General features: G+C 68.4%; 1 protein-coding gene across 10 annotated transcripts; it reads right to left on the bottom strand.

Annotated features, from left to right (window-relative positions):
- Window positions 1–353: 353 nt before the first annotated feature.
- On the bottom strand, window positions 354–23,862 carry SYT7 (synaptotagmin 7). 10 transcript variants are annotated; one of them, XM_080594996.1, is made up of 13 exons: window positions 23,735–23,862; window positions 14,916–15,019; window positions 13,495–13,574; window positions 12,192–12,323; window positions 11,459–11,674; window positions 8,678–9,043; window positions 7,240–7,365; window positions 4,908–5,043; window positions 4,231–4,501; window positions 3,894–4,063; window positions 3,165–3,279; window positions 2,860–3,059; window positions 354–2,574 (listed from the first exon to the last, which is right to left on the bottom strand). In XM_080594996.1, exons 1-13 carry the CDS (start codon window positions 23,763–23,765, stop codon window positions 2,470–2,472), a joined length of 2,052 nt encoding a protein of 683 aa, XP_080451122.1. In that variant the 5' UTR covers window positions 23,766–23,862; the 3' UTR covers window positions 354–2,469. The 10 variants fall into 10 exon arrangements, with proteins under 10 accessions (XP_080451122.1, XP_080451119.1, XP_080451125.1 ...); XM_080594993.1 differs by lacking the exon at window positions 23,735–23,862 and having other exon boundaries at window positions 14,916–17,874; XM_080594999.1 differs by lacking the exons at window positions 7,240–7,365; window positions 8,678–9,043 and having other exon boundaries at window positions 23,735–23,861.
- Between the last annotated feature and the right edge of the window lie 16 nt (window positions 23,863–23,878).

The raw sequence follows: 23,878 nt of genomic DNA, 5'->3' as shown, positions 1-23,878 counted from the left end.
CAGCACCCCGGCCCCATCCAGCACCGCGCTGCCCCGAGCACGTCGCCCCCTGCCAGCCCCGCGTCTGGAGTTTCCTTTACTTATTCAAGACCAGCGCCCGCTCAATTATTTATCACAGCAACTCGAGCCTTTGTGGTGCTGCTGGCGCCCCGGGCTCGCAGTCAGCCTGTGTACCCCCCGCTTTGGGGACAGGCGCCCTGGCGGGATGGCCCTGGGCACGGTGGCGTTGTACCCAGCGGGTACAAAGCCCCCTGGGGACCCCCAGCCCGCCCCCCCCCAACCCACACCCGCTGCTGGCACAGCCACCGGGGAACCGCGAGGCCGGCCCCCCCAGCCCAGAGACGAGGCACGCTGGCAGTTCTGACTGTCCTTTATTACTGAGAGCAGGGGCTGCCTCCAGAAAACGAGGGGCCCCGCTCCCCAAAAATAGGATTCTGCAAAGAGGCGCCCCTGCCTCCGCCGGGGCCGTGCCCCCCCTCCGCCCCCGCCTCCTGGGATCACCCAGTGCGCCCCATCCGCAGCACACCCGCTCGCCGGCCGCTCTGGGCTTCATCTTTTTTTTTTTCTTTTTTCATTTTTTTCATTTTTTTTTCTTTTTTTTTTCTTTTTTTCTCTATTTTACACACCAGTTGGATGTTACCGTCACATGAAGAAGAGAGATACCTGAACAAGATAACGGCTAAGAGCTCTAGAGTTAAAAATGAACACACAGCCCCGGGGAGCCCACCCTTCCCCGAGGAGCAGGGGGGGCAGGGGGGGACGGGCACCCCTGCCCACAGACCCCGCTTTTGGGGACCCCGGCACAGCCCGACGCAGTGCCTGGCACTGGGGACCCTGCCACCCCTTGGCTTTGTGCGCGAGCCCAGCTGCAGCCCCTTCCCCAGGTGCGTGAATCTCCTCTGTTATGTTAAAAAAAGAGAGAAATGTGGTAAAAATACAAATGTCCCTAAAAGCATTATTATTACTGTAGTAGCAGAATTATGACTTCTCTCCAGATTGTCCGAAATGGTCTAACGGGGGGGGGGGTCTCCGGTGGCTGCCGGACACTTGCCGGCGGCAGGACAGGGACGGTGCCACCGTGTCCCCAGGGCCACTTGTCCCCCCCCAGCGAGTCCCCTGTGGCAGAAGGAGGGCAGGCAGCCGGGGCGGGGGACATGGGGGGGCAGCATCCCCTTGATGGCTGCTCCTTGTTTTTTTTGGGGAGGTCTGGCGCAGGCTCCCCCATGCGATGAATCGACCCCGGTGGCTGGGGCTCAGCCTGAAGGGATGGCACCGATGCTCGTGGGGGTGTCCCAGCGGCGGGGCACCCCAGGGTGCCTGTGCCGGGGACGCTGTGACGCAGGGACGATGCTCGTGGTGCTCTAGGTGGTGGCACCCCGGTCTCAGGCTGGTCCCCATGGCGGGGCGGTGTCCTTGGCACATGTTGGGTGACACTGTGGTGGCCACAGGAAGACTGGGGTGCAGAGCCCGGCCCCTTCGGTGTCCCCGCGGTGGGCAGGGGGTGGCCGTGCCCTACCTGAGATGGCTGCGGAGGTGGCAGCAGCCCCGCTGCGGGAGGGCTTGGCCAACGTCCCTGGCATGGGGACACCCCGAGGATACATGCACACGCTGGTCACGGCATCCCTGGTGGAGCAGGGAGCCCTGGGGAGGGACAGAGTGGCATCACCTGCCGGGGACGTGTCACAGCCAGCGCTGCTGCTGCCCTGCTGCATCCAACGCCACCGGTCCCTGGCACATGGGGGACACCCACCGTGGTGACAGCGGGGAGCCAACGGGGAGGCGTGGGCACCTTGGGGACGCCACTGCTGGGTGCCAGCCCCCGGCAGCCAACAGCGAGGACAAAGGACACCGTTCTGCATGGCGTGGGGACGGTGGCACCCGCTCCATCCTCAGGCGGGACCCCCCCGTTGGGCACTCGTGCGGGCCCCAGGCCACCCCGTGGGGATACGGCCAGGGTGCAGCACCCCTGGGTGCCACTGCAGGGGGGACGCAGTGGCATCAGGAGTGTGGGGGACGTGCCGGGACGGAGGTAAAGCAGCAAACCCCGCTGGAGGCAGCGACAGATGTGCCCGCTTTGGCTGACGAACTGTGGCATGGCTTCCGATCCCTTGGGTGCCCCAGGGGTTGGGGGGGGAGCGGGATGGGACGGGGCAGGGTGCGGGGACGTCCCCAGGCAGGACGTGGCTCCCGCTGGGGCGACGCTGGCGGCTGGGAGAGGTTTGACTGGGCTGAAAGGGGGTGAGGCAGGACCCCCCCTCGCACCGGCAGCTTCCCAAAATGTGGGATGACACTGGTGGGGGTGGGCCGGCGGGGCCCTGGGGACGGTGGCTGGAAGCACTCGCAGGAGACCTGCCCGGCGCTGGGGATGGGGACGGGGGCGCTCCGTCCGTCTGTCCATCCGCTCCCCACCCTCCACCGCAGGGCCACCGCCGTCCCGCCCCTGTCCTGCCCCAGGGCCGGGGGGGGGGCTCAGGCTTTCAGCTGGTGCCACTGTGCCACCGCCTGCCGGGGCCGGGCGATCATGTCCTTCCAGTGCTTCACCTCGCCGGGGCCGCTCTTCCAGGACAGGTAGATCTGCGGGGACACGCACCGTCACGCGCCGTCCATCTGTCCGTCCGACCCTCTGACTGCCCCCTCGGGGACACCGGCACCTCCAGCCCTCACCCGCGGTGTCGTTCCCCCCCCCCCCCGCCTCCCTTTCCCCGGGTTCGATCGGGTGCTGCCGCGCCAGGGGCTAATTGCCTCTCTGCGGCAATAACGGGGATGACTGCGCTCGTTTGTCATCGTTACCCTAACGAGCCGAGCGCCGCATGGATTCGGCGTCCATCAAACCCGTCCGTTTTTTGGGGCCGGACCCACCTTGCCGATGACATCGTTGCGGCTCAGCCTGTCCTTGTCCATGACGGTGATGACGATGGTCGTCTCGCGCAGCCGCTCCGTGGGGATGTCGAAGGAGAAGGACTCGTTGAAGACGGGGTTCAGGCACCGCTTCATCACCACCGTCTTCTTCTTCTCCACCCGCTTGTCCTTGTACATCAGCCACACCTTCACGTAGGGGTCTGCCGGGGGGGACAGCACGCGGCGCTCAGCCCCTGCCAGGCACAGGGACAGGGCCCGGCACCCCCCGGGTGGGTGTTGGGGGGCGATGCCCGGGGCGCTCGTACCTGACGTGCCCCCGATGTCCATGGCTTTGAGGTTCCGCGCTTTGATGATGTTCACCACGATGGAGTTGGCGGAGGGGTTGTAGCACAGCGACAGCAGCAGCTCCCCGCGGCTTCCCTGGGGGGGCCGCAGAGGCCGTTAGGGCCCCCCCGCCCCGAGACGGGCTCCCCAAAGGCGCCCGCTCCTCGCTGCGGTGCGCCCAGCCTGGCCCCAGCCCCTCCAGGTGCACAAACACCTCCGTGTCCCACCACGGGACCGGGGTGGTGGGCTGGGGACACCCAGAGCCACCCCAAAGGTGGACTTTGGGACCGGGCAGGAGAAAAAGGGGCCACCCTCGGGGGCGGACATTTCTGGGGTCATCGCCAGTGGGACATCTCAGGACCGTCCCAAGTAGGACCTTTTTTGGGGCCATCCCCAGTGGGATGCTTTTGGGGCCACCCCCTGCGGGATGTTTTCTGCTCCTGTTAGAGGCAGGAGAAAAGGAAAACTTTAATTTTAGACCTCCCTGAAATATCTCAGCCTGACCCCAAATGAGACGCTTGGTTTGGGCTACTTAATGCCTTTCTGTAACTGCTAGATGGGGACGACGTGGCACGAGCAGCCCCGTGTGGACACCCCGCAGGAGCGCCCGAGCCAGCACGCGCCCGCAGGGTGGCCCCAAGACTTGGCCCCTTTGGGACACTGCGGGGACGGGGGCAGCCCCCCCCGAGGACTGTCCCCACGGGCCTTACGCTGCCGTCGCTGCACGGCTTCAGGTCCTTCCAGAAGGTCTGCATCTGGGTGAGGTCCACCTTGTTGAGGGGGATGGACACCTCCCCGATGGGGTCGTTACGGCTGAAGCGGTCGTAATCCAGCACCTGGAGGTACAGCACCCGCTGCACCACCTTCTCATAGGGGAACCCTGCGACGGAGACGGAGGCGATGAGGAGGCAGCCCAAGAGCTGGGAGAGGTTCGCACTGACAGTAGCTGGCGGCCCCTCTCGCCACCGGCAGCCACCGGAGAGCCTGCCCCGGGTGGCGGGGCCCGGCAGCCGCTCCGCCGCCATCCCGGTCCCTCCCGGCCCTTACCTTCGAAGAGGAAGGTCTCGTTCCAGTGCGGGTTCAGGTTCTTCCGCTTCACCTTGGTCTCCAGCTTGTGCTTCTTGTCAGGGAGCAGGTAGATCTTGACGAAGGGGTCGCTGGTGCCGCTGAAGTCCTTGGCCGGCAGCTCCTGGGCCTTCATGATCTTGACGGTCAGGGTGGACTCCTGGAAGTTGTAGCCGACGCTGAACTGGATGCGGCCCAGGTTCTCCCGGCTGGAGCCATCGTGGCCCTCATCGTCCTCGGAGCCCGGGGAGAGCTGTGGCGGGGGAAGAAGGGGTCGTGAGTGGTGGACATCTAGCTCGTGGCCATTTTGGCCGCGCCGTGCCAAGCTGGAGCCACAACCACCGCCCTGGAGCTGCGTGTGCAGGGCCCTGAGCGCCGGCGTCTCCGGCCCTGCGGCGGGAGCTGTCAGCGGGCATCAGCCTCTCCCGTCTCACCCACGACCGTCCCCTCGGATGACTCCTGGCTCCGCTCCGTGGGGACGGGGAGCACCAATTAGCCAAATCCCTCCTGACAGCCCGCCCGTCACGGCCCCGGCACAGCTCCCCGTGACGGGGACTCAGCAGCACGGGCTGGGACTGCCGGGGGGGGTGCGAGGGGATGCCCGGATGGGCGCAGGCGAGGGACAGAGGCCGGCACCCCTGCCCACCCGTGGCACCCACCATGAGCATCTCGCTGGTCAGGGAGTTCACCAGGTCGGAGACAGAGGAGCGCGGCTCCGTCTTGCGGTCGGACTCGTCGTTCTGCGTCTGCCCGGGCACGGGTGCGGTGTTCACCGCCTTGCCGCCGGCTGGCAACCTGGGGAAAGAGAAGCAGCGCCCTAGAACGGGGCCGGGGGGACCCCGAGGAGATGCCCGCAGCCTGGGGTGCCCCGGTGGGCCGGATCCAGGCAGAGCCGGGCTGCGGAGATGCCGGCCACCCACAGCAGCCTGTGGGCATCCCTGGCGGTGCCAGCCCGGTGCCAGTGCGCAGGTCAGTCCCTCACGGCCAGCTCAGCGGGCACACCGTCAGCCCAGCAAGGCGCAGCCACCGCCCCCGGCCACCTCCTGGCCCCAGGGGTCCTCTCCAGCACCCCCAGCTTTGGCTGCGCCCACCCAGTGCTGGCTGTGTGGCCGAGCCCCGGCGCTTTGTGCTGCAGCTCAGTGCCTGGCTGATAACCATCCCCTCTCTGGTCACCGCTGACCCAGGGCCACCTTCCCTGGTGTCCTGCAGCCGGAACACCCACCCCGTCTGTCCCCGTACGGGTCTCGGGCGCCTGTCCTGGCGGCTGCGGGGACGCTGGGCACGGAGCCGGGGGGAGCTGCGGTCGGACAGAGCAGCAATGGAGGCGGGCGGGCACACACCGGGACCACGCTGCCGTGACGCACAGGGACAACGGGGGACACAGGCACACGGCGGTGGGGACAGACCTGAGGAAGGAGGGGACGTGCGCGTGCACACGCACTTGCGCCCTGGCCGCGGGGATGGCACAACTCCTACACAAGCCAAGGCACGGGGACAAATTGACAGACGGACAACAGGCGCAGCACCAGGACGCACGGACCTTGGCAGCGCTGACCCCGGGGTGGCAAAGCCACGCATGCACACAGGACGCCCACCGACATGGCAAGCACACGCAGGCACGCGCCAATGGAGACGCCGGAGACCTGGGAGCAGTGGGGATGGAGGCGGCGCCGGGGGGGTGGGCGGGTGGCGGGGGCTGTGGGCAGCCCCCTCACACAGGTGTGACGGCGCACGGGGAGGATGAAGAAACTGAGAGCTGGAGAGGCAAAGTCAGGTTAAAAACAGAGTGAAGGCGGAGGAGACAGCGGCGGCGGGGCCAGGCAGGTGTGGTGTCGCTGGAGCTGCCTGGGCCGCGATGTGCGCCAGCGGCGGTCGTGGGCCAGCAAGAGAAAGGGAGGAAGAGCAAGAGAGAGGAGGAGGAGCAGCGTCTTCCACCACGGGATGGCCGGCCTGGAGGGAGGGAAGGGGAGAGAGAGGAGCAGGGTGGACAGAGAGCTTGGCCAAAGGCACAGGAGACGAACCGAGGCGCTTGGCTGGAGCCGCTGGGGATGGGCTAGAAGGAAGAAGCCAAGAGATGGGGACGGAGGAAACGTTTCGAGGCGGAGGAGTGCCGGTGGGGAGCTGTCCCCTCCGCCGGCCGAGCCCCACGGGGCCGAGGGGGCAGGGGAAGGAGATGGAGGCATGACGGCCATGCTCGCACTGTGATGGCGGGGACGGGGCTGCGAGCGGCTGCGCGGCGCTGGGTAGGGGGGGAAGTGCTAAAACATGGAGCGAAACTGAGCCGAGCAGGGTAAAAATAGCCGGTGGGCGAGAACGGTGCCGGTTCATTAACACGCTGATCACGCGGGGAGGCAGCACCCGCCTGCTTCGCACCTCCCCAAAGACGGCATCGACACCGCCCGGGGCTGCTCCGCTCCTCGCCGCTCGGGTCCGGCCGGGCTCTGCCACCGGCGCCAGCCGCGGGAGCTTTGGGCGGCCCCCGGCAAGGAGCCTGGTGGGGCCGCACGTCCCAGGGAGTGCTGCCCACCCCTGGGCACCAGTGGCGGATGAGAAGCGCGTTGGGATGCGATGCGTCTCAGCTGGCAACGCTTTATGGGGTCCCCGCAAGCCTGGCCGCGCCGTGCCCGCTCCCTGCACGCCCCCGTTCTCCTGGCACGGCGTCTCTGCCCTGCTCGGTGCGACGGCCGCCCCAAGCCCCCCCGGCATGCAGACAGCACGACGCTGGCGGCGATGAGGATGGGGATGGACGGAGGGAAGGCGGGGAGGGAAGGAGGGGGAGGAAGGGGTCGGGGTCTGCTCGGCGTCGCCGCTCCAGTGGCAGGACCGCGGGGGCCGGCGAGGAGAGCTGCCAGCGTCTGCAGACGTCGCCGTGCCCGCTGCCTGGCCGCTCCAACCTGGGCGCTCCGCGAGGCCGGCCTCCTCCTCCTCCTCCACCCTGGGTGAGGCCCTGGTCTCCTCCTGCTGCGGGACTGCCCTCTTCCTTACTCATACCTCTTGTCCCCCTGAGCGTTCGGCTGGTTCGGCTGCGTCCCAGCAGGTTGCAGGTCGGGGATATTGGCAAAGTCATCTTGCTCTGAGAGTCCCAAAACCAGGGATAACACCACCATCCGGCCTTCCCTGCCCAGGCGGCCCCGCACGCGGGGAGGAAGCAGAACGGGAGAGAGAGAAAGAGAGAGGAGAACAGAGCGTCAGGCGGGGGACCCGCTGCAGCGGTGGCCCCGCGGGCAGGGACAGCCGGGGACGGCAGCGTGGGGAGCACTCCACCACCGGCCCCTGCGGAGGAAACGGAGTCTGGGACGGGCGAGGGCTGCGGGGAGAAAGGTGCCGGCTCCTGCCCAACTCGCCCCCGGCACCACGGCCACCCCTGTCCTCGGCCGGTGCCGCCAGCACGGCATCCCGGGGCCCGAAACTGCGCCCGCACCGTGGTGCCGGGAGCCGGGCGGGAGGGTAAACAGAGCAAAGAGCAGAAGCAGCAGAAGTTAATGGCTCCGCAGCGCGGCGGCGGTCAACGGCAGCGGCTCTGCGGCGGGGAAGCGCCGCACGCTCGGCACGGCCCTGCTCCGCGGGGCCCCCCCGCCAATTAGGGCTGGAACCGGCGGCAAGGCTGGGTAAACAGAGAGGAACACGACCCTGGGGATGGCTAATGAGCCTCATCTATAAATCAGGAAGCCGGCAAATGGAGCTGGCGAGGAGGCTGCCGGTGGGAGAAAACAGGCTGCGCGGCGCGGCGGGGCGGAGAGGGGCCGCGGGGCTGCCGGAGGTGTCCCCACCAGCGGTGAGAAGGGGACAAATAAAAGGGGGGGGGGGTGTGCAGCTGGGAGGGACCCCCCAGGGCGTCAGGGGCCAGCGGAGGGCACCGTGGGGAGGACAGAGGAGGAAGGAGGGGACGGAGTGTGCCGAGCAGCGGCGATGTCATGTGCCGAGATATGGGGACAGCGCGGGGCGCAGATTAGTCCTCGCCGCTGGAGGCTGAAAAGCCAGCGCTGATAGGGGAGCTGCGTCTGAGGCAGATTAAAGATCACACGCCTCCGGCGGCTCCCACCCGGCTGCCCGTGCAGATCACAGCCAGCGGAAGGCAGGCGGGCAGGCGGTGATATCGGGGCCGCGCAGCCGGTCGCCCTGCGTGGGGGCTGCCCCCCCAGTGCCACCCCCACCGCCCCGGGGACAAAGCCGGAGCATCCCTGCATCCCCGCGCTCCCTGTGGAGCGAAGGGTACCCGGGTGCCACGGATGGCAAAGCCAGGGTGGGAGGCGAGCCGGGGGAGTTTGGGACCCCCTTCCCCAGCCCCCCGCGCTGGGGACGGAGTCCCGGCCCCCAGGGAGGCAGCGATGGGACAGGGGGGACCCGGCGCTCGCCGCCAGCCGCGCGCAGCGTTTACCCGAGCCTGGAGGCACCGCCGGGGAGAGGAAAGGACTGAGAGCGAACTTACAGGAAGGACTTCATGTCCAAGCCGCGGTTGCGGATTTGCCCCACCACGTGGTCCCAGCTGCCGGGGTTGGAGCGGCTCCGGCCACCAGCTGTCCGATGCTTGGAGCCGGCGGCGATGCCCTGGCGCCCCTGGCCGCCGCGGGAGCCCCGGGGGTTGCCGGCACCGGAGGAGCCGCTGTGGGCCTGGAGGTGGCCCAGGCTCTGGCTGGTGGTGGGCTGGCTGTGGTTGCCTCGCTGGTGCTGGCTGAGGGGCTGCTGCAGACTTTGCTGGCGCATGAGCGTGCGGGGCCTCTGGCATTTGGGGTCGCCTGCTGAGGTGGGGATATACTCAAGGGTAGTGGCTGTGGACAAGGTGGAGTCCTCGAAACTTAGGGAGAGGAAGGGCAGAGGAGAGGAGAGAAAGGAGAAGAAGGTGAAGGGGCAAAATTGGAGGAAGGAAAAGAAGAGAGTTAGAGAGAGGATGCCCCAGCGCAGGGAGCGCTCCGGCAGGGGCCAGCGGCTGCAGCGAGCGGTTCCTCTGCCTCCCGGCCGCGGCACGGCCTCCCCGGCAGTGCCAGGCTCCCGCGCTGCCGCCATCTCGCCGGCCGCCCCGCTGCTGCCTCCCGGGCGCCGGCGGCGAGGGGCTCGGTGCCCTCCTGCTGCCGCGCCGCCTTCCCAGCGTGCCGGCCGACCGACCTCGTCTGCGAGCTAATTAATTAGGCTGCTGCGTGAAGGCGAATCCCTCGGTGCCCGCGTGGCGCCCGCTCACGTGCTGCCAGCCAGCCAGCCAGCCCCGTCCCCGTCCCTCCCAGCCCAGCACCCAGCCCGTGCTGCGGCGTCTCACAGCTTCACCGTCCCCAAAGCACCGTGCCGGCTGCGGTCCCTGCAGCGATGGGGACTGAGCCCCAGGGCAGCAAGCCGGGTGTCCCCGGGGCCAAGCCAGGCAGCAGGGGGATGGTGGGGACGCAGCACCGGGGAACACGGATGGGCTTTGCCCCGCCGGTGAGGGGGGACGAGCAGGCGAGCGGCGGGGATGCCCATCACTGCCCACGCAGCCAGCCCCGTGCCGGGGCTGCAGGCACACGGGGTGCAGCCAGCGCAGACCCGGGAAGGAGTGCGATGCCCATGGAGCTCGCGGAGCTCGTGGCTTGTACCAGCGGTGGGACAGGGACGGGGACAAAATGCGTGGCCGGGTGCGCGCCTGGCCGCACCGCTGGCGTGCAGAGCGGCTCGAGGGAGACGCAGCGCTGACAGCGGGTTTTTGCAGCAGCCGCCCAGCCCACCAGAACAAGGGGTGTGCAGCCCAGCCAGCCTGGCAAAAGCCCTCTGGGGGTCCTCGGTGCACGGGGAGCCCCCCGGCACAGGAGAGTCGCCTTCAGCAGCAGCCCCCCCACCACAAACCCGGTCTCTGCGCTGCCCTGGGGCTGGCCGGGCGATGGCTGCAACCGTGGGGCGAAGCTGTGCCGTCGTGCATCGCAGCAGTGGGGAAACAGAGAGGGGGAGAATAAAATAAAATAAAATTAATAAAAAAAAAAGAGGTGAAGAAAGAGTGAGAGGTGAGAGAAAGAGAGAGAGAGGGAGGGGAGTGGAGAGCTGGGACAGATGCGGCCCCATGGCCGGGGCCTGGAGGCACGCGGGGTGTTGAGCCTCCCCCGCGCCTGCCGCCGACCTCCTTTCGGTTTCCTATCAAATCCTAAATTAGTTCAATTTACAACCTCTCCGTCACAGGAAACTAAATCTGGCTCTGCTCGGCCCCGAGCCAGCTGGAGGCGCGGGCTCTGCCAGCACCATGCCATGCGGGAGCCGGCTGGGGACGGGGCACTGCAACCCCCTTAAGCCCACCAAAATCGACCCCCTGTCCCCAGCCTGGGATCCCCTGGGGCCTCCGAGTGGCCGTAGGATGGTGGCACCGGGCTGGCACAGCAGCCTGCTGCCGGCACGGATCATACCCAGGATGCCCAGCATGAAAGAACCCCCCCCAAACACCTGAAACGCAGCAAAACATGACCACGAGCAGGCTCTGCAGAAAAGATGCTGAAAAAGCCTGCGGGCATCACAGCCGTCCCCTTAACCCTGCCCCTCCCAGACTGTGCGAGCGGAGCCCGTGGCGGCAGCTGTCCGTCCGTCCATCCGTCCGTCTGCCTGGCCCCCGGCCACCCGCAGCCCCTGCCTGACTCCCTGCCGTGGCGGTGCTGAGCCACCCATGGGCGCGCGCTTGCACAGCAGCTGGGCGCTGCCCCGGGGGGTTTCCCCTCTCTGCTGGCACCGCGCAGGGAGACGTCCCGTGCCGGACCATCTCCTTGCGCTCTCCTTCCCCTCTCGCCTCCCGGTGCGTCCCAGCATGCCCAAAATGCTCGCCACTGCCCGGTGCTGGGCTCAGCGCCTGAGCGAGCAGGGGCTGCTGCAGCCCAGTGTGGGGGGCGCGGAGACCAGAAGCGTGGTCCCACCCGCACGGCCACGTCGGTGGTCGCAAGCTGAGGACGCCCGACGTGCTCCCAGCCTCTCCGGCTGGTGAGTCCTACACGAAGGCCGTTTTTTCCCCTAGCCCTGATAATCCTCGAGCTTTGCCCAGATCTGCCCCAGCATCAGAGCTGCAGGCGAGGTGCCGGTGCCAGGTCCCGCAGCAGCACCACGGGTAGGAGCAGCGCCACGTGGGGACGGGGCTGGCGGCGCCGCGCATCCCCACGACGTCCCCGTGCTGTGGGGACACGGCTCTTGCCCCAGGGGCGTCACCGAGCTGCTGCCCCCAGCCCGGGCACCCATCCGGGGGGGGTGCTGTGCCGGAGCGTGCGTGCTCACTCACTTGGACAGGCTGAGCTTCCCTGCAGCCAAGTGGCTCTGCACCGTGTGCCAGCGGCCCCTCGCCGCCTTCCCCATGCTGGGCTCGCTGTGGGCAGAGATGCTGCTCCTCATGCCGTCCTCGCCGCCGCGCTGCTTCTCCCCGGGGCGGCCGTCGCGCTCCCCCGCCAACCCCGCGGTGGCCGACGCTGTCAGCTTAGCCCCTGATAACAGAGAGCCACTGGGCCGGGCCGGCGGTCGGACCCCCCCAGACAGACATGAAGAGGGGCCGGACGGACAGACGGACATGTGGGGGAGCCGTTTTGTATGGGGAACGGGGTGGGGGGGAGGGGGATGAGGATGGGGGAGAGAGAGCCAGAGGTGGACAGACAGACAAGAGACGGACAGACAGAGAGAGAGAGAGAGAGACATCAGCACTGCAAAAAAAAGAAAAGGGAGGCCCCTGGCCAGAGGGTGCGCGGGGCGGGGGCTGGTGGAGGTGGCAGAACCAAAAAAATCCAAAATGAAGGGGGGGAGGAGGCGGAGGGGCCCCGGGCCGGGGTCCTGTCCCGAACGCGCAACCCCAGCCCGTGCTGCCGGGGGGCCCCGGGGCACCGGGGAGCGGGTGGGGGGGGGTTGCTCGTCTCCATGGGGCTGCCCATGGGGGGCCGGGGGGAGGAGGAGGAGGAGGAGGAAGGCGCGTGGGTGCTGCCCATGTACTCACTAGACGCGAGCAAGCCCGGTAAGGAGAAACTCACTTGAGGGAAAGGCGCGGGTCACCATACGGGGCGTAAGGTGAAATGTTTAGTATAAACTCCTTGGGAGGGTACGAGCTCCATTTCTGCTGCACTGTGTTGTCATTGTTATTCCAAAAGTCTCTGTCTAGATCGCTACAGCGGCCGGAGACGAGGGGAGAAAGAAGAGGGAAATACAAGAGAGAGAAGCTGAATTCCTGCCGGGGGGAGCGCAGCCCCCCGCCCCCGGCCAGCCGCTGCGGCCGAGCCCTGCGGAGAGAAACGGACAGACGGACAGGCAGGCAGGTGGACGGACGGACGGACGGAGCGGGGCAGAGCTGCGGAGAGACAGGCTGGGAAGGAGAGAAGGACGCAGAGGGGTTAGAGAGAGCTGCTGGCGCTGCGACCCCGCACATGGGCTTGGGCAGGGGGCCGCATCCTGACATCCTCGGCAGCCGGGTCCAGAGGCCGACGCTGTGCCTTGAGAGGGGGGTGGGAGACGAGCGGCGGTGACGGGAGGGGGCTGTGCCCAGGTACCTCGATGCTGGGACCCCCCCATCCCCTCCCTTTTGCCAGTGTGGGGAGATGGGAGCGGATCCCGTGCCTCCTGCTGGCACCGAGCGACAAAAGCAGCGCTCGGTCCTCGCACAGCTCCCAAAATGCTGCCGGCTGCACAGGCAGAGCCGTGTGGGATGTGGCCCCGTCCCGGATCGGGATCCCTGGTGTCTGCACCCCACCGAGGCTGGGGTTTGCGGCAGCCCTGGTAGGGACCGTGGCTGTTTTCTGCCCAGGGCGAAGCGCGCTCCATCCCCGCGGCGCTGCACGGTGCCAGGGGGTGCAGGAGCGCAGCCGGGGGCCCCTGGCTGCCAGCCCCCCATATGCACCCCAATTCCGCGCTCCCTGACACGCCCCTGGTGGTCCCAGCTCTGCGGGGCACTCCATCCGTGGGGCAGGGCTCAGCACGCCCAGCCCGGGGACACCGCTGGGGACACCCACGCCAAAGGCCGATAACTCCCCATGGGTGACTGCAGGAGTGGGGGGTGCTTTGGCACGACAGGGGGACCACCCAGCGCCCAGCCTCCCCAACCTAAAATCGAGCCCACGGGAGAGAGCTGGGCAAGCGTCTGCTGACGCCCTTTTGGGAGCAGAGGGGACAGCCACCTCTGTCCCCAAGGAGGGTCCTTCCGCGGCTGGGTGGGTCGGGGCACCTCGATCCCGGTGTCCCCACACAGGTGACGGCAGGCAGGGCGCTGTGTGGGCTGTGGCTGTGCCGGGGCCCCCGCTGGCACCGCAGCCCCTGCCCCTCTCCCCCCGCCCTGGCACCTACTTGATGGTTTTCTTCTCGCTGCGGCCTCGGCTGGAGTCTGGGGTCCCCACGGTCTCCAGGGACGTCTTGTAACGCTTTCCCTATGGGGACAGCAGAGGGTCACGGGCAGCATGGAGCCCCCACCATGGCTGGGGGGGCTCCACCTCGTGCCCTCCATTGCTTTGGCACCAAATTTTACCCTCGCCTTCACGGCCTCCCGTGGGTGCCTCCTGCCCAGCGGCTGGCTCTGTCCCCACGCTGGGCACCATCCCCAGGACGGAGCAGCAGCTGCACCCTGCACCCCGCCACAGGGCAGGAGTGTGTAATTTTAGGCTTAATTGAAGTTGGATTAATTGAGTTCACCTTCCCAGCAGAAGGGAAGCGGTGCCATATGCTAACAAAGCCGCGCTCGCTCCTAACTGGGGCTTGTAATCAGGGCGCTGCGCTGTGATTTCCTACGGTGGGTTCGGCGTGCCGCTCTCTTCCAGGGCGGACAAGAGCGCAATTAATGCTGATTAGTGAACGATTAGGAGCAGCGCTGCAGGTGCCCGGAGACTGCAGCAGGACGGGAGAAGGGCTGGGGGCACAGACCAGCCCCCACCACGGCACCCCGGGGCCTGTCCATGGCACGGTGCCCACGGGCGCACCGCCGCCACCGTCCCCCGAGGTCTGCCAGCACGGGGCTGGCGGCTCAGCCGGCTTGGCCATGGCTCCCGCGTGCCATCGAGGGTTGGGGACACGGCTTCCAGTTCCCAGCCTGGACGTATTCCCGGCCGATTTCTACTTCTTTGCTCCTCTGCCAGCTTTGCCCTTCGCCTCCCACGTTTCACACACGGGCACGCTCGCAGGAGCCGCCGCCTCCCTTTGCGGGCAGGCCTGGGTCCCCCTCCCCGCCACGCCGCGGGGGCTCTGGCCGGGGGGGTTCTCCCGTGCAGAGAGCCGCAAGAGAGAAACCGCTGCCTTCGGAGCACTTGACCCAGATTTGGATCTCGTTGTGAAGGAAATGCAGTCAGGGCCGGGCAGGGTGGCGAGGGGGCTCAGCGACGCCGAGCGCCCCGGGGTGCAGGAGGTGCTGGGGGGCACAGCCCACGGCGGGGACGGGGACAGGGACGGGGACGGGGACAGGCTGGCTGCCTTCCCGCCGGGCTCTAGCAGGAAAGAGCGCGCCGAGCAGGACAGGGGCCAGATCGTTGCAGCTTGTCACAAGCGTGTATCTATACGTATTTGGAAACTTCCCTCCATGCCGCACAAACAGTTTCACCCAAACATTTAATTATCGCCTTTCCTAAAGAGCAAAATAAAAGCTGCAGCCGGCATCACCGCAAACTGCGCTCGGCAATGGGCTCTGCCTGCAGGCAGCCCCGCACCCCTCGGCCCCCCATGGGGCACGGCCACCCCGCTGTCCCCCCCCGCCGCGGGCACCCAGCCCCAGGGCCACTTACCAGTCTGCGCTGGCACCACTGGCAGATGCCACACAGGACGATGGTGACGCTAAGGCTGACGGTGATGATGGCTGAGACGAGGATGACATCGCGGGAGGGGGCCCCTGTGGGGGAGCAGAGCAGAGCTGAGGTGGGGGACGGGGAGGGACGGCCCTTCTGGGGACCCACGGCCGCCCTACGGCACCCACGGCCACCCCAGGGCACCCCCGCTCTGTCCCCCCGCTCTGTGCCCTGCGTTGCAGCCCGAGAGCCCCCCGCATTCACCCCTCTGGTCAAACCGCTGGGGGCCATGGCGCAGGGAGCTCCCCCCCAGCAATAAATGCGATATGGGGACCCGGGCACGAGAGGGGAGGGAGACACCGGGGCCATGTGGCGGCCCTGGCCGAGAGCCCCTGGTGCCACCCCGCTCCTCCCCACACCTCTCCCCGCTGCAGCATGGAGGTTTGGTGGGACCCCAGCCCCACTCAGGCCCACCCCTGTGTAGGACCCCCCCCTGCGGTGGCATCCGTGCCGTGACATCCCCGCTGCCCCAGCGGGGGGTGGGGACCGGCCGCCGCTCGCGCCCCAGCCAGCGGTGGGAAGCAGCGAGGCCGGAGCGAGCGTGCCCGTAGCTGTGCTGCAGTATAAATATTAAACAATAATCGTTAATAATTAATTCGCCCGCAGACCTTGTTATTGTAATGAAATTTGCCAGCGGCTCAGGCGCTCGCATGAGTCAGAGAGGCAGGATCCAGCGCCCCGGCATCCCCCCGGTGCGTGGCGGGGACCCCAGCACCCCGCTCCCACGCCTGCTGCCCGGAGAAGGACGAGGGGTGACAAAGCGGCCCCAGCACCGGTGGCCCCCGGCCTCGGGAGGGAATAAAACACAGAGGCAGGGGTGACGGTGGCAATGAAGAGGAGTTTTACAAACGCCCCAGAAGCGGCTGCCTCGGACGGAGCTGTGCGCCTGCTGAGGCTGCGAGGTGGCAGTGCCAGCCCCGGGGCGGTGAGGATGGGGCTGGGGGCTCCCTGCGGGCTGGGGTCCTGGGACCACCGGCAGCCCCAGCCCACACACACACGCTGCCTCCTTCCGAAACCAGGCCGGGGGGGCTCCAGCGCTCGGTCACGAGGACCCGTGAATAAAACTCGCTTAGCAACTGTTGCCTAGGAGGGAATTTGGGACCAGCCCTTAATTTCAAACATTTATAAACTGCAGCCAGAGAAGCTGCTGGGGGCGCAGAGCGCTCGGCACGGGTTAACTGGGCAGCCTGGTGTGGGCAGGGATGGGGGCGAGCTCTCCTTCTGCCCCCCAGCTCACCCTGCTGCTCGTCCCCATGGCCCTGGGACCTGCTTGGTGACACGGTGACATGCAGGACACCTCGCCTGCCGCTGCACCGGACCCTGGGCAGGGGAAGTGGCATCCCAGTGCTCCCAGTCCCCAGCATCCCTGCGCCCTGCTGGCCTCCCCAGCAGCTGGGGCTGAGCTTCTGTCTCATCCCTGCAATGCTCCCGGCCACCATGTCCCTTCTGTGTCCCCAGGGGAAGGGAGGGGGGAGCCAGGCGGGACAGTGAAGGGCTTTGGGAAGGCTCAGCACGCCCTGAGCAAGGCCAGGCTGGAAAATGCCAGCTCAGCTGCTCCAAAAGAGGCGAGCTAATGGATGCGGTGACAGCGACCCCGTGCCGGTGGCGGCTGTGACCCCCCCGGCTTAGCCAGCAGCTTCAGGAGATGCCACGGTGCTCGCAGGGTCAAGTTCATCTCCAGTATAATCCGGTAAAGGGAAATAAAAGGGGAGAAGAAAAGCGGGAAAGGATGCGTGCTGCCTGCACCGTGGAGCCAGGGCTGTGAGGATTATCCTGCTTAGGCAGGAGAAATCGGGGGTGCTGTCACCAAGGGGACTTTGGCTCCTGCCGGCGCCACGCAGTGCCGATGCTCGATGCCTGCCCCGGCGACACCAGCGGGGACCTGCCCCCCCTGTGGGGCCACGCGCCCCCAGCACCAATGGGGAAACGCTAGCCTCCGCTGCAGCAGAGGTTTAAATGACTTGTTTTCTGGGCAATTAGCGCCGCTTAATTAGACAGAGAAGCTGAGCTCAGAGCTCCTGGCTGGTCCCCAGCCACGGGCGCTGCCTGGGGCGCAGCAGGGTGGTGGGGCGGGGGGGGTGGCACGGGTGGGGACGCAGCCCCGCGAGCGGATGGCAAACGCAGCGCTGCTTTCTCCACGGGTCTCCTGCGTGTGCCGGTGATGGAAAGGGCTGGGAGCAGGGGGCCAGGGTTTGGGGGGGGGGGCTGCAGAGCCATCAGCCACTCCCGAGCACGAGCGAGCGCGCAGGGAAATGCGAGAGGGATGATGGTTTCCTAAGCGCCGCGTGAGCCGGAGATGCCGTGAGATCGGCCCGGCGGAGGCGAGAAGTGCTGATGCCAACGGATCTGACACGCAGCGGAGCGGCGGCACCGGTGCTGCCGGGGGGGCGGGAGGGGCGGCAGCGGGTGCTGGTGCTCCCTGGCCCGGGTGGCGCTGCATGCCTCCGTGGCCCTGCGCACCGCAGCTCTGCAAGATGGGCTTTGCTGGAGCTCGGCACAGACAGACCCAGACCCAGACTCGACCAAAAGCCCCCCCGGGGTCACCAAGCTGCCACCACACACCGCTGGCCCTGGGCAGTGCCTCCCGCGTGGCAGCGGGTGGGCAAAGCACCTGCGAGGGGTACCTGGAGGGATCGCGGCTCCTGGCCACTCTCCCCGGTGGAAGGAGCTGGGAAGCTCTCCCACGGATAGAAAGGGCTTGGGCGAGCGGTGGGCACGAGCCGGCAGCATCCGAGGGCACGGGGCTGGCTCTGACCTCCGGTGCCAGCTCCACAGGTGCCCTGTGGATGCCCACCCTGCACAGCCTCGCAGGGCTTTGTTTTTGGGTGCAGAACCAGGGGAACAGCCAATTTCCCAAACGATTCCCGGGGAGGAGAAACCAAAGCTGTGCAGAGCTTCCCCCCCCCGCCCCGCTTCCAAAATACATCCCCACCCCACCCCTCCTGCTGCGCTCTCGAGAAGCGCCATCAAAGCCTCTCCCGCAGCCGGCGTGCCACAGCTCCACGCAGAGAAACTTCTCCGCGTGCCAAGCCGCCTTCCGCCGCGGCGCGGGTGCCCAGCGCGCCCGCCCCATGCGCCAAGCCCCGCGCCAGCCCCGCGCCTCGCCAGCCCGGCAGCGGAAGCGCACGCGCTCGCGGAGATGGGGAGCGGGCGAGGGTGCCAAGCGAGCCGTGCCTTGCAGCCTCAGCAGGACGCGATGCTGAGCCCAAATGGGGGGAACGGAGAGGGGACACGGCAATGATGAGGAGCAAAGGGAGCGTGATCCTGCCCGGCACAGTCTCAGAGCGTCCCTGTGCTCCGCGGGAGGGCTGTGCCGTGCCGTGCCGGAGGCCGCGGGGCGGGGAGCGGGGTGGCCGCTCTGCCACACCGGGGCTTCCCAGATGCTGTTTGCCTGGCGCCAGGCCGTTAATTCCTCCTCTGCTCATCCTCCCACTCATTTGCTAGATATTTCCCAAACCTCTTATTTTTAGGTTGCAGCTGAGAAGCTGTGAATTTGCAGCTTTCGCTCCTGTGCGGGATGCCGGGCGCAGCGTGGGTGGGATGGGCAGAGCAGGCAGCGAGACCTGGACCCCACGACGGGCAGGGGGAGAGCGGCCGGGGTGCTGGGACGGAAACCCCCTGAGGAGGGGGCTGTGACCAGCGCTGTCCCTGGAGGGGAGCACGGCTGCGTGGCAGGGATGTTGGAGCCCTGCGGCCATCCCGCCACCCTGGCAGGTTTCTGGCCGTGGTCCTGCCACCCGGCACCCGTCTGCACAGACAACGCGCCGAGCGCCGCTGCTCACCGCACCAGGCGCGCCCGGGGCGAGAGGGAAGGGAACAGGCGTCTGCTCTCCATCTGTGCATCTGTCTGTCTATCCGTGCGTCCCCCTCTCCAACACATCCATCAATCTCTCCAACCATCCATCCCTCGTACACATCTGCTTCTCCATCCAGCCATCTGTCCAGCCCCCGGAGCTGTCAATCTGTCCGTCTCTGCCTCCCCCACGTGGAGCAGCCTGCCCTGGGGGGCTTTGTCTCCAGACCCCCAGGGACCTCCCCCCCACCTCTCCAGCCCTCTCCCCCAGCACTCAGATGCCTGCTGCTGCAGCGATGCCGACACACCGGGGCCTGGCAGGTGCCTGCTGCCGGAGGTGGCACCGTTGGCTCTGGGAGACGAGGATGCCCTCCCACAACACCAGCACTGCTCCATCCTGGTGCCAGGAACCCTCCTGGCGTGCAGGCTGTGTGCACGGCACGGTCACTGGCACTGCCACCGTACACTGCACGTGCAGGGCGGTGAGGCCGGGTCCTGCTGCCCCCAGGGCACGATGTCCCCATGCCCACGGCAGCCAGGAGCACCCGTGCCCCACTCCAGAGCAGAAGCTTGTGGTAGAGGCAGAATCTGGCACGTGAGCACACTCTTCCCCCAGTGGTCTCCCATGTCCGGGCTATTTTTGGCTCAGGATTTCCGGAGACGCGTATGGTTTCTGCGCTTCGTGGTCCCCACCGTGCTGCTCCTCCCGACAAGTGCCCGCCCCCCCCAGCCCCTCAGGACTTTCTGTGCCCGTGGGTTTCCATCCATCGCACGAGGCGTCACCCTCCCTGTTTCAAGCCCACCTCCTGACATCCTTGTGCCGTCCCTCACAGCTTCCCCCACCTTGACCTCTCCCATGCCATCTCCCCCAAAACGCAGGCACACTCCGGTTGAGCACCTGCATGCACAGCCTCGGCCTCGCCCCCTCCTCCTCCTCACCCCTGCGAGCCCCCTGGCAGCCCCCGGCACTGTCCAGGCAGTGTCCCTAGCCACCAGCGTGGGGATGGGAGCCCCTCGGAGGGCTTGGTGCCAGGGGCTGCGAGCACACGAGGGATGCTCAGCATGGTGGCAGCCTCCAAAACAGAGGCTGGTGGTGCTGGGGGAGGAAGGAAAGTGCAGGAGAAGAAACACAGCTGGGAGGGGAGGAAAGAGGAAGGGAATGACAGCCCAAGGAACGCCCTGGGGACACGGAAGGACTGGGAGACCCCAGGCTGCACCCTTAGCTATGTGCTGAGACCCCGGGACAGCAGGGATGGTCCCCTATGGGGCAGCGGGCGCTGCCACCCACCAACCCCCCCAGCCTCCAGTGTCCCACCGCGCACAGGCGGGGCGACGTGCATCCCACCGCGCCCTGCACCGCTGCGCTGCGCCCTCCCTCCCTCGCCGCCCCAGCCTCCTCCATCGCCCCGGCTCCGTCTCCGTCAGCGCCACCGGCCGCTTCCCTTTCAAACCTCATTAACTCCCCCCAAGGTGACCCGCTCCCTCCTGCAGCAGGGCCGCAAGCCGAGCCACCCGGGGACGCTGCGAGGGGACAGGGGGACCCTGCACGCTCACGGGGCACCCCGAGCCCACGGCTGGGCGCACGGCAGCCCTGCGCGGTGAGAAGGCTGGGACTGCAGGGTACGGGAGGAGCCCCCCGAGCCCTCCAGGGACACCCCTGCAAGCCCCCGGCCCCCCAGCCCTGTTCCCCGGAGCCCAGGTCCCCGCTCAGCCCCCGCTCGACGCCCCGGCTGGCGCTCTGCCTTTGCACACAGTCCCTGCGCGCCAGCCCTGCTGTCGGCTCTTCGAAAGCCCTTCCCCTGCTGAATTCATCTATAATAGATATTGTAGCTGAGCCCCCAGGGGCCGGGGGGTGGCAGCGATATTATCTGCATCTGTCTTCATTCCCCTCTCCCCCGCCCTTCCCCGGCAGGCTGAAAAGCCGCGAGATCAGGCGGAGGAAAGCCGCCTCCAGCTCCTCTCCTGCTCCTTGGCGCGGGGGGATCAGCCAGACCTCCCGGTCCCCGTCCCCGCACCCCCCGCAGCCAGCCCTGCCCGTCCCCGTCCCCGTCCCGCCGCCTCTGTGGGCAGCTGAACTGCTCGGGGGCGGTGGGCAGGGAGCCACAGCTGGCAGCACCCAGGGGTGAGCGAGAGCCCGGGGGGCTCAGCACCCCCACAGGCGCCCCACTGCCATGGGGGATGGGATGGAGCCACCGGGGGGGGGAACATGGGCGCTGCCAGAGCTGGGGACGATGGGGTGAGGCTGTAGAGGATGCTCTGGGGCACAGGCAGCAGCACGAAGCCTGCTCTGGAGGGGCTGGGGGCCGGCAAAGGGGGGAGCCCCAACCCCCAGCAAGGCAGGGACACGGGGGGGTGGCAGGACAGGGAGGGGACAAGGGTGCTGTGCCCGCGCCGTGCGGGACGCGTGGCTGCAGCAGGTGCCTGGCTCCCAGCGAGGCTGGCCAGCCCGCGAGCGCTGCCAGCCCTCCGCTCTTTGTCTGCCTTCCCCCGGCTCCGCGCTCCCCCCTTCCTCACGGCCCCTTCGCGCCAGCCCCCCCGCCCGCCCCCAGCCGTGCTCCTGACGGCATTTCGTCTCCTTTCTAACCCGGCTCTCAGCTTTTGTCCCACCCTCGGCACCCGCTCCGACGTCCCCTGGCACCCGCCGTGCCAGCGCGCAGCCCTCCCCGAGACAGCGCCGGGGGAAGGCACACGCAGCACCGGGTTATTTATCCACCGCCTCCCAAGGGGCCAGCAGAAACGGAGCCCGTGGGGACGCGGACGCAGGTGGGGACCGGCGGCCGCAGCTCCCAGCACCTGCCTGGTGTGTGGGGATGAAGCCACTGCCCGGAGAGGGGACAGCTGGCACTGGCAGCAGGGACGGGGGGGACATCTCGCCTGGCAGCACGGCGTGTGGCAGGGCAGTGGGGAGGGGGGGCACCGGCGTGGGGGACATCGTCCCCGTGACACAGAGGGCACCTTTGGCTTCAAAGCCAAATCTCCAAAGCTTTGCCCTCGGCCGCAGCCCCCCTGACACGCCGCAGGGCGCGGTACCGCGGGCAAGGGCCCTGCCAGCGGCGCAGCCCCCCCAGCCCCCCAGCAGGATGTGGCTGCTTTGGGAAGCCCCCCCGGCTCGGTCCCGATTTTGAACACCCCCTGCAGCTGCCCCCTCGGGCATCCCCCCATCACCCACCGGCAGCTCCCTGCCCTCTGAGGCTCCTTTGCCCCAGGCACGTCACAGATGGTGGCAACGTTTCCCGAATCACCCCAGACATCCATCCGCCCCCCAAAACACACAGGGAATGCCGGGGGCCACCGCCACCGCCCCGCGCCCCCCGGGTGGGCTTTGCCCACAGACGAGCGCAGCACTGGGCTCGGGAGGGCTGACGACACCCTCTGCCCAAGAAGGGTCTCTCCCAAAACCAGGGCACCCCCATGTTCTCCATGCCCCCCCAGCACCCCCACGCAGCCCAGCTCTTTCCAAACCCAGAGGGGCTGCCAGGAGCAGGGGCAGACGTGGTTGCCAGCGGAGCAGCAGCGCAGAGGGAAGCAGGGGCACCGATGAACGGAGCAGATGGTGTCCTGCTGCTGGGCACCGCAGCACCCCGCTGCCCCGCAGCCAGCCTTGTGGGGACACCCCTGTGTGCGGGGAGAGCCAGGGACAGATTTGGGGGAACAGAAGGGGTCTGCGCCCTGTTCCCACCCCAGCAGCTCAGGCTCTGCCGTGCAACCTCGCAGCCTGGCACAGCAGCTGGTGGCCCAGCGTGTGCCAAGGGGGACACATGGTGGGGGCAAGGGGCAGGGGCAAACTGGGGGCAGGTGCAAAGTTCGGGGGGAAAATCAACTCGGACGCAGAGCTCGGGCTCTGGGAGGGAAGGGCCACGCATAGTGCCGGCGGGGACCGGGCTCACGTCCCCCCTCTGCCACCACGCTGCCGGGTGACCTTGGCCAGGCCATCGGCGGAGTCGCGCTCCCCTGTCCGCAGGGCATCCCATCCCGGTGAGGCTGTGGGGACGGAGCGCCGTGGGACCGAGCTGCTCCCATGCCGCAGCAGGCGGGAGCGCCGAGCCCCATGGAGATGACAGCTTCCACTCGAAGGCTGCTCACCGGGGCTGCCAGCTCCCGGGCAGCGCCGGCGCTGTCACCCGCCACGGGTGACGGGTGCGTGGCGGTCCCCGGCGTGGCCCCACGCTGCCGCTTCCCGCAGGCCTGGCTCTGCCGGCTGCCTGCAGCTCGCCCCAGCAAGGCGCGCCGGCAGCTCCTGCGCTCCCTGTGCTCCGCCACATCCCCGCCGGCACGTCCCCTGCCACCGCAGGACACGCCGTCCTTCTGCCCTCTCCCTGGGCCCGGGGACCCCAAGGGTGCGAGCACCCGGCGAGCCGCCGCGTGCCAGCGGCATCCCTCCTGCCACCCTCGCCCGAGACCACCCCGGCGGTGTCCCAGAGCCCTCGAGGCGAGGCCGAGCGATGCCTTCAGAGCATGAGCTCAGCAAAACGGCGGAGGCCAGAGCCCCCTCCCCAAGCCCTGGCGCGGTGGTGGCGGCGCTGGAGGAAGGGGGCCGGGGGACCCCGGGAGGCGAGGGCTGGGGAGGGGCTGCGGGGACGGCACCGGGCGCTCAGCCTCGGGCTCCGGGCGCTGCCCGGGCTGGGGGGCGCCGGCCCCGAGGGTTGGGGCAGTGCCGGTGGGGGGGGGGGGCGGGGGGTGGCCGGGGAGCCCCGGCCCCAGCGGCTCCGCAGGGCGGTGACTCGTCTGGTAGCCGCGGCGGTGACTTTGTCCCCAAAGTGCCGTAACTCCCGGCCGGGACCTCCGGCCGAGCCGCAGCCGGGGAGGCGAGGGGGCAGCCGGGCAGCCCGGGGACGGCGGCGGGGGGCGGCGGCGGCGGTGGTGGGGAGCGGTGCGGGCAACCCGGGGCTGGGCGGGGGGGGGGCGGCGGCGACCCCCGGTGCCCCCCTCATTCTCCCCGTCCTCCCGGTGCCCCCGGCGGGCTCACCTGCGCTGGCAGCCTCCGGGTCGAGGTACATGGTGGCGGGCGGCGGCGGGGCGCGGCGGGGCCGCGGCTCATCAGACGGCGGCGGGCGGCGGCGGGGCGGGCGCGGGGGCCGCGGGCGGCGGCGGCGGGGCCGCGGGGGCCCGC

This window comes from Anser brachyrhynchus (assembly GCF_964034855.1).
Source record: "Anser brachyrhynchus genome assembly, chromosome: 5".
In the NCBI taxonomy this organism is placed as follows: Eukaryota; Metazoa; Chordata; class Aves; order Anseriformes; family Anatidae; genus Anser; species Anser brachyrhynchus.
The sequence above is the reverse complement of the archived record's forward strand: the minus strand, read 5'-3'. Positions and strand labels throughout refer to the sequence as shown.

Bases quoted from the DNA above. Each gene is read 5' to 3' on its own strand.
- SYT7 (XM_080594993.1), bottom strand. From the start codon at position 15,434: ATGTCACGGCACGGATGCCACCGCAGGGGGGGGTCCTACACAGGGGTG. The intron at 4,502-4,907 runs GTGGGTGCCACG...CCCCCGCCACAG, and splicing joins TGACCAGCGAGATGCTCATG to CTCTCCCCGGGCTCCGAGGA. The intron at 2,575-2,859 runs GTGGGTCCGGCC...GTGTCCCCGCAG, and splicing joins GCAACGATGTCATCGGCAAG to ATCTACCTGTCCTGGAAGAG.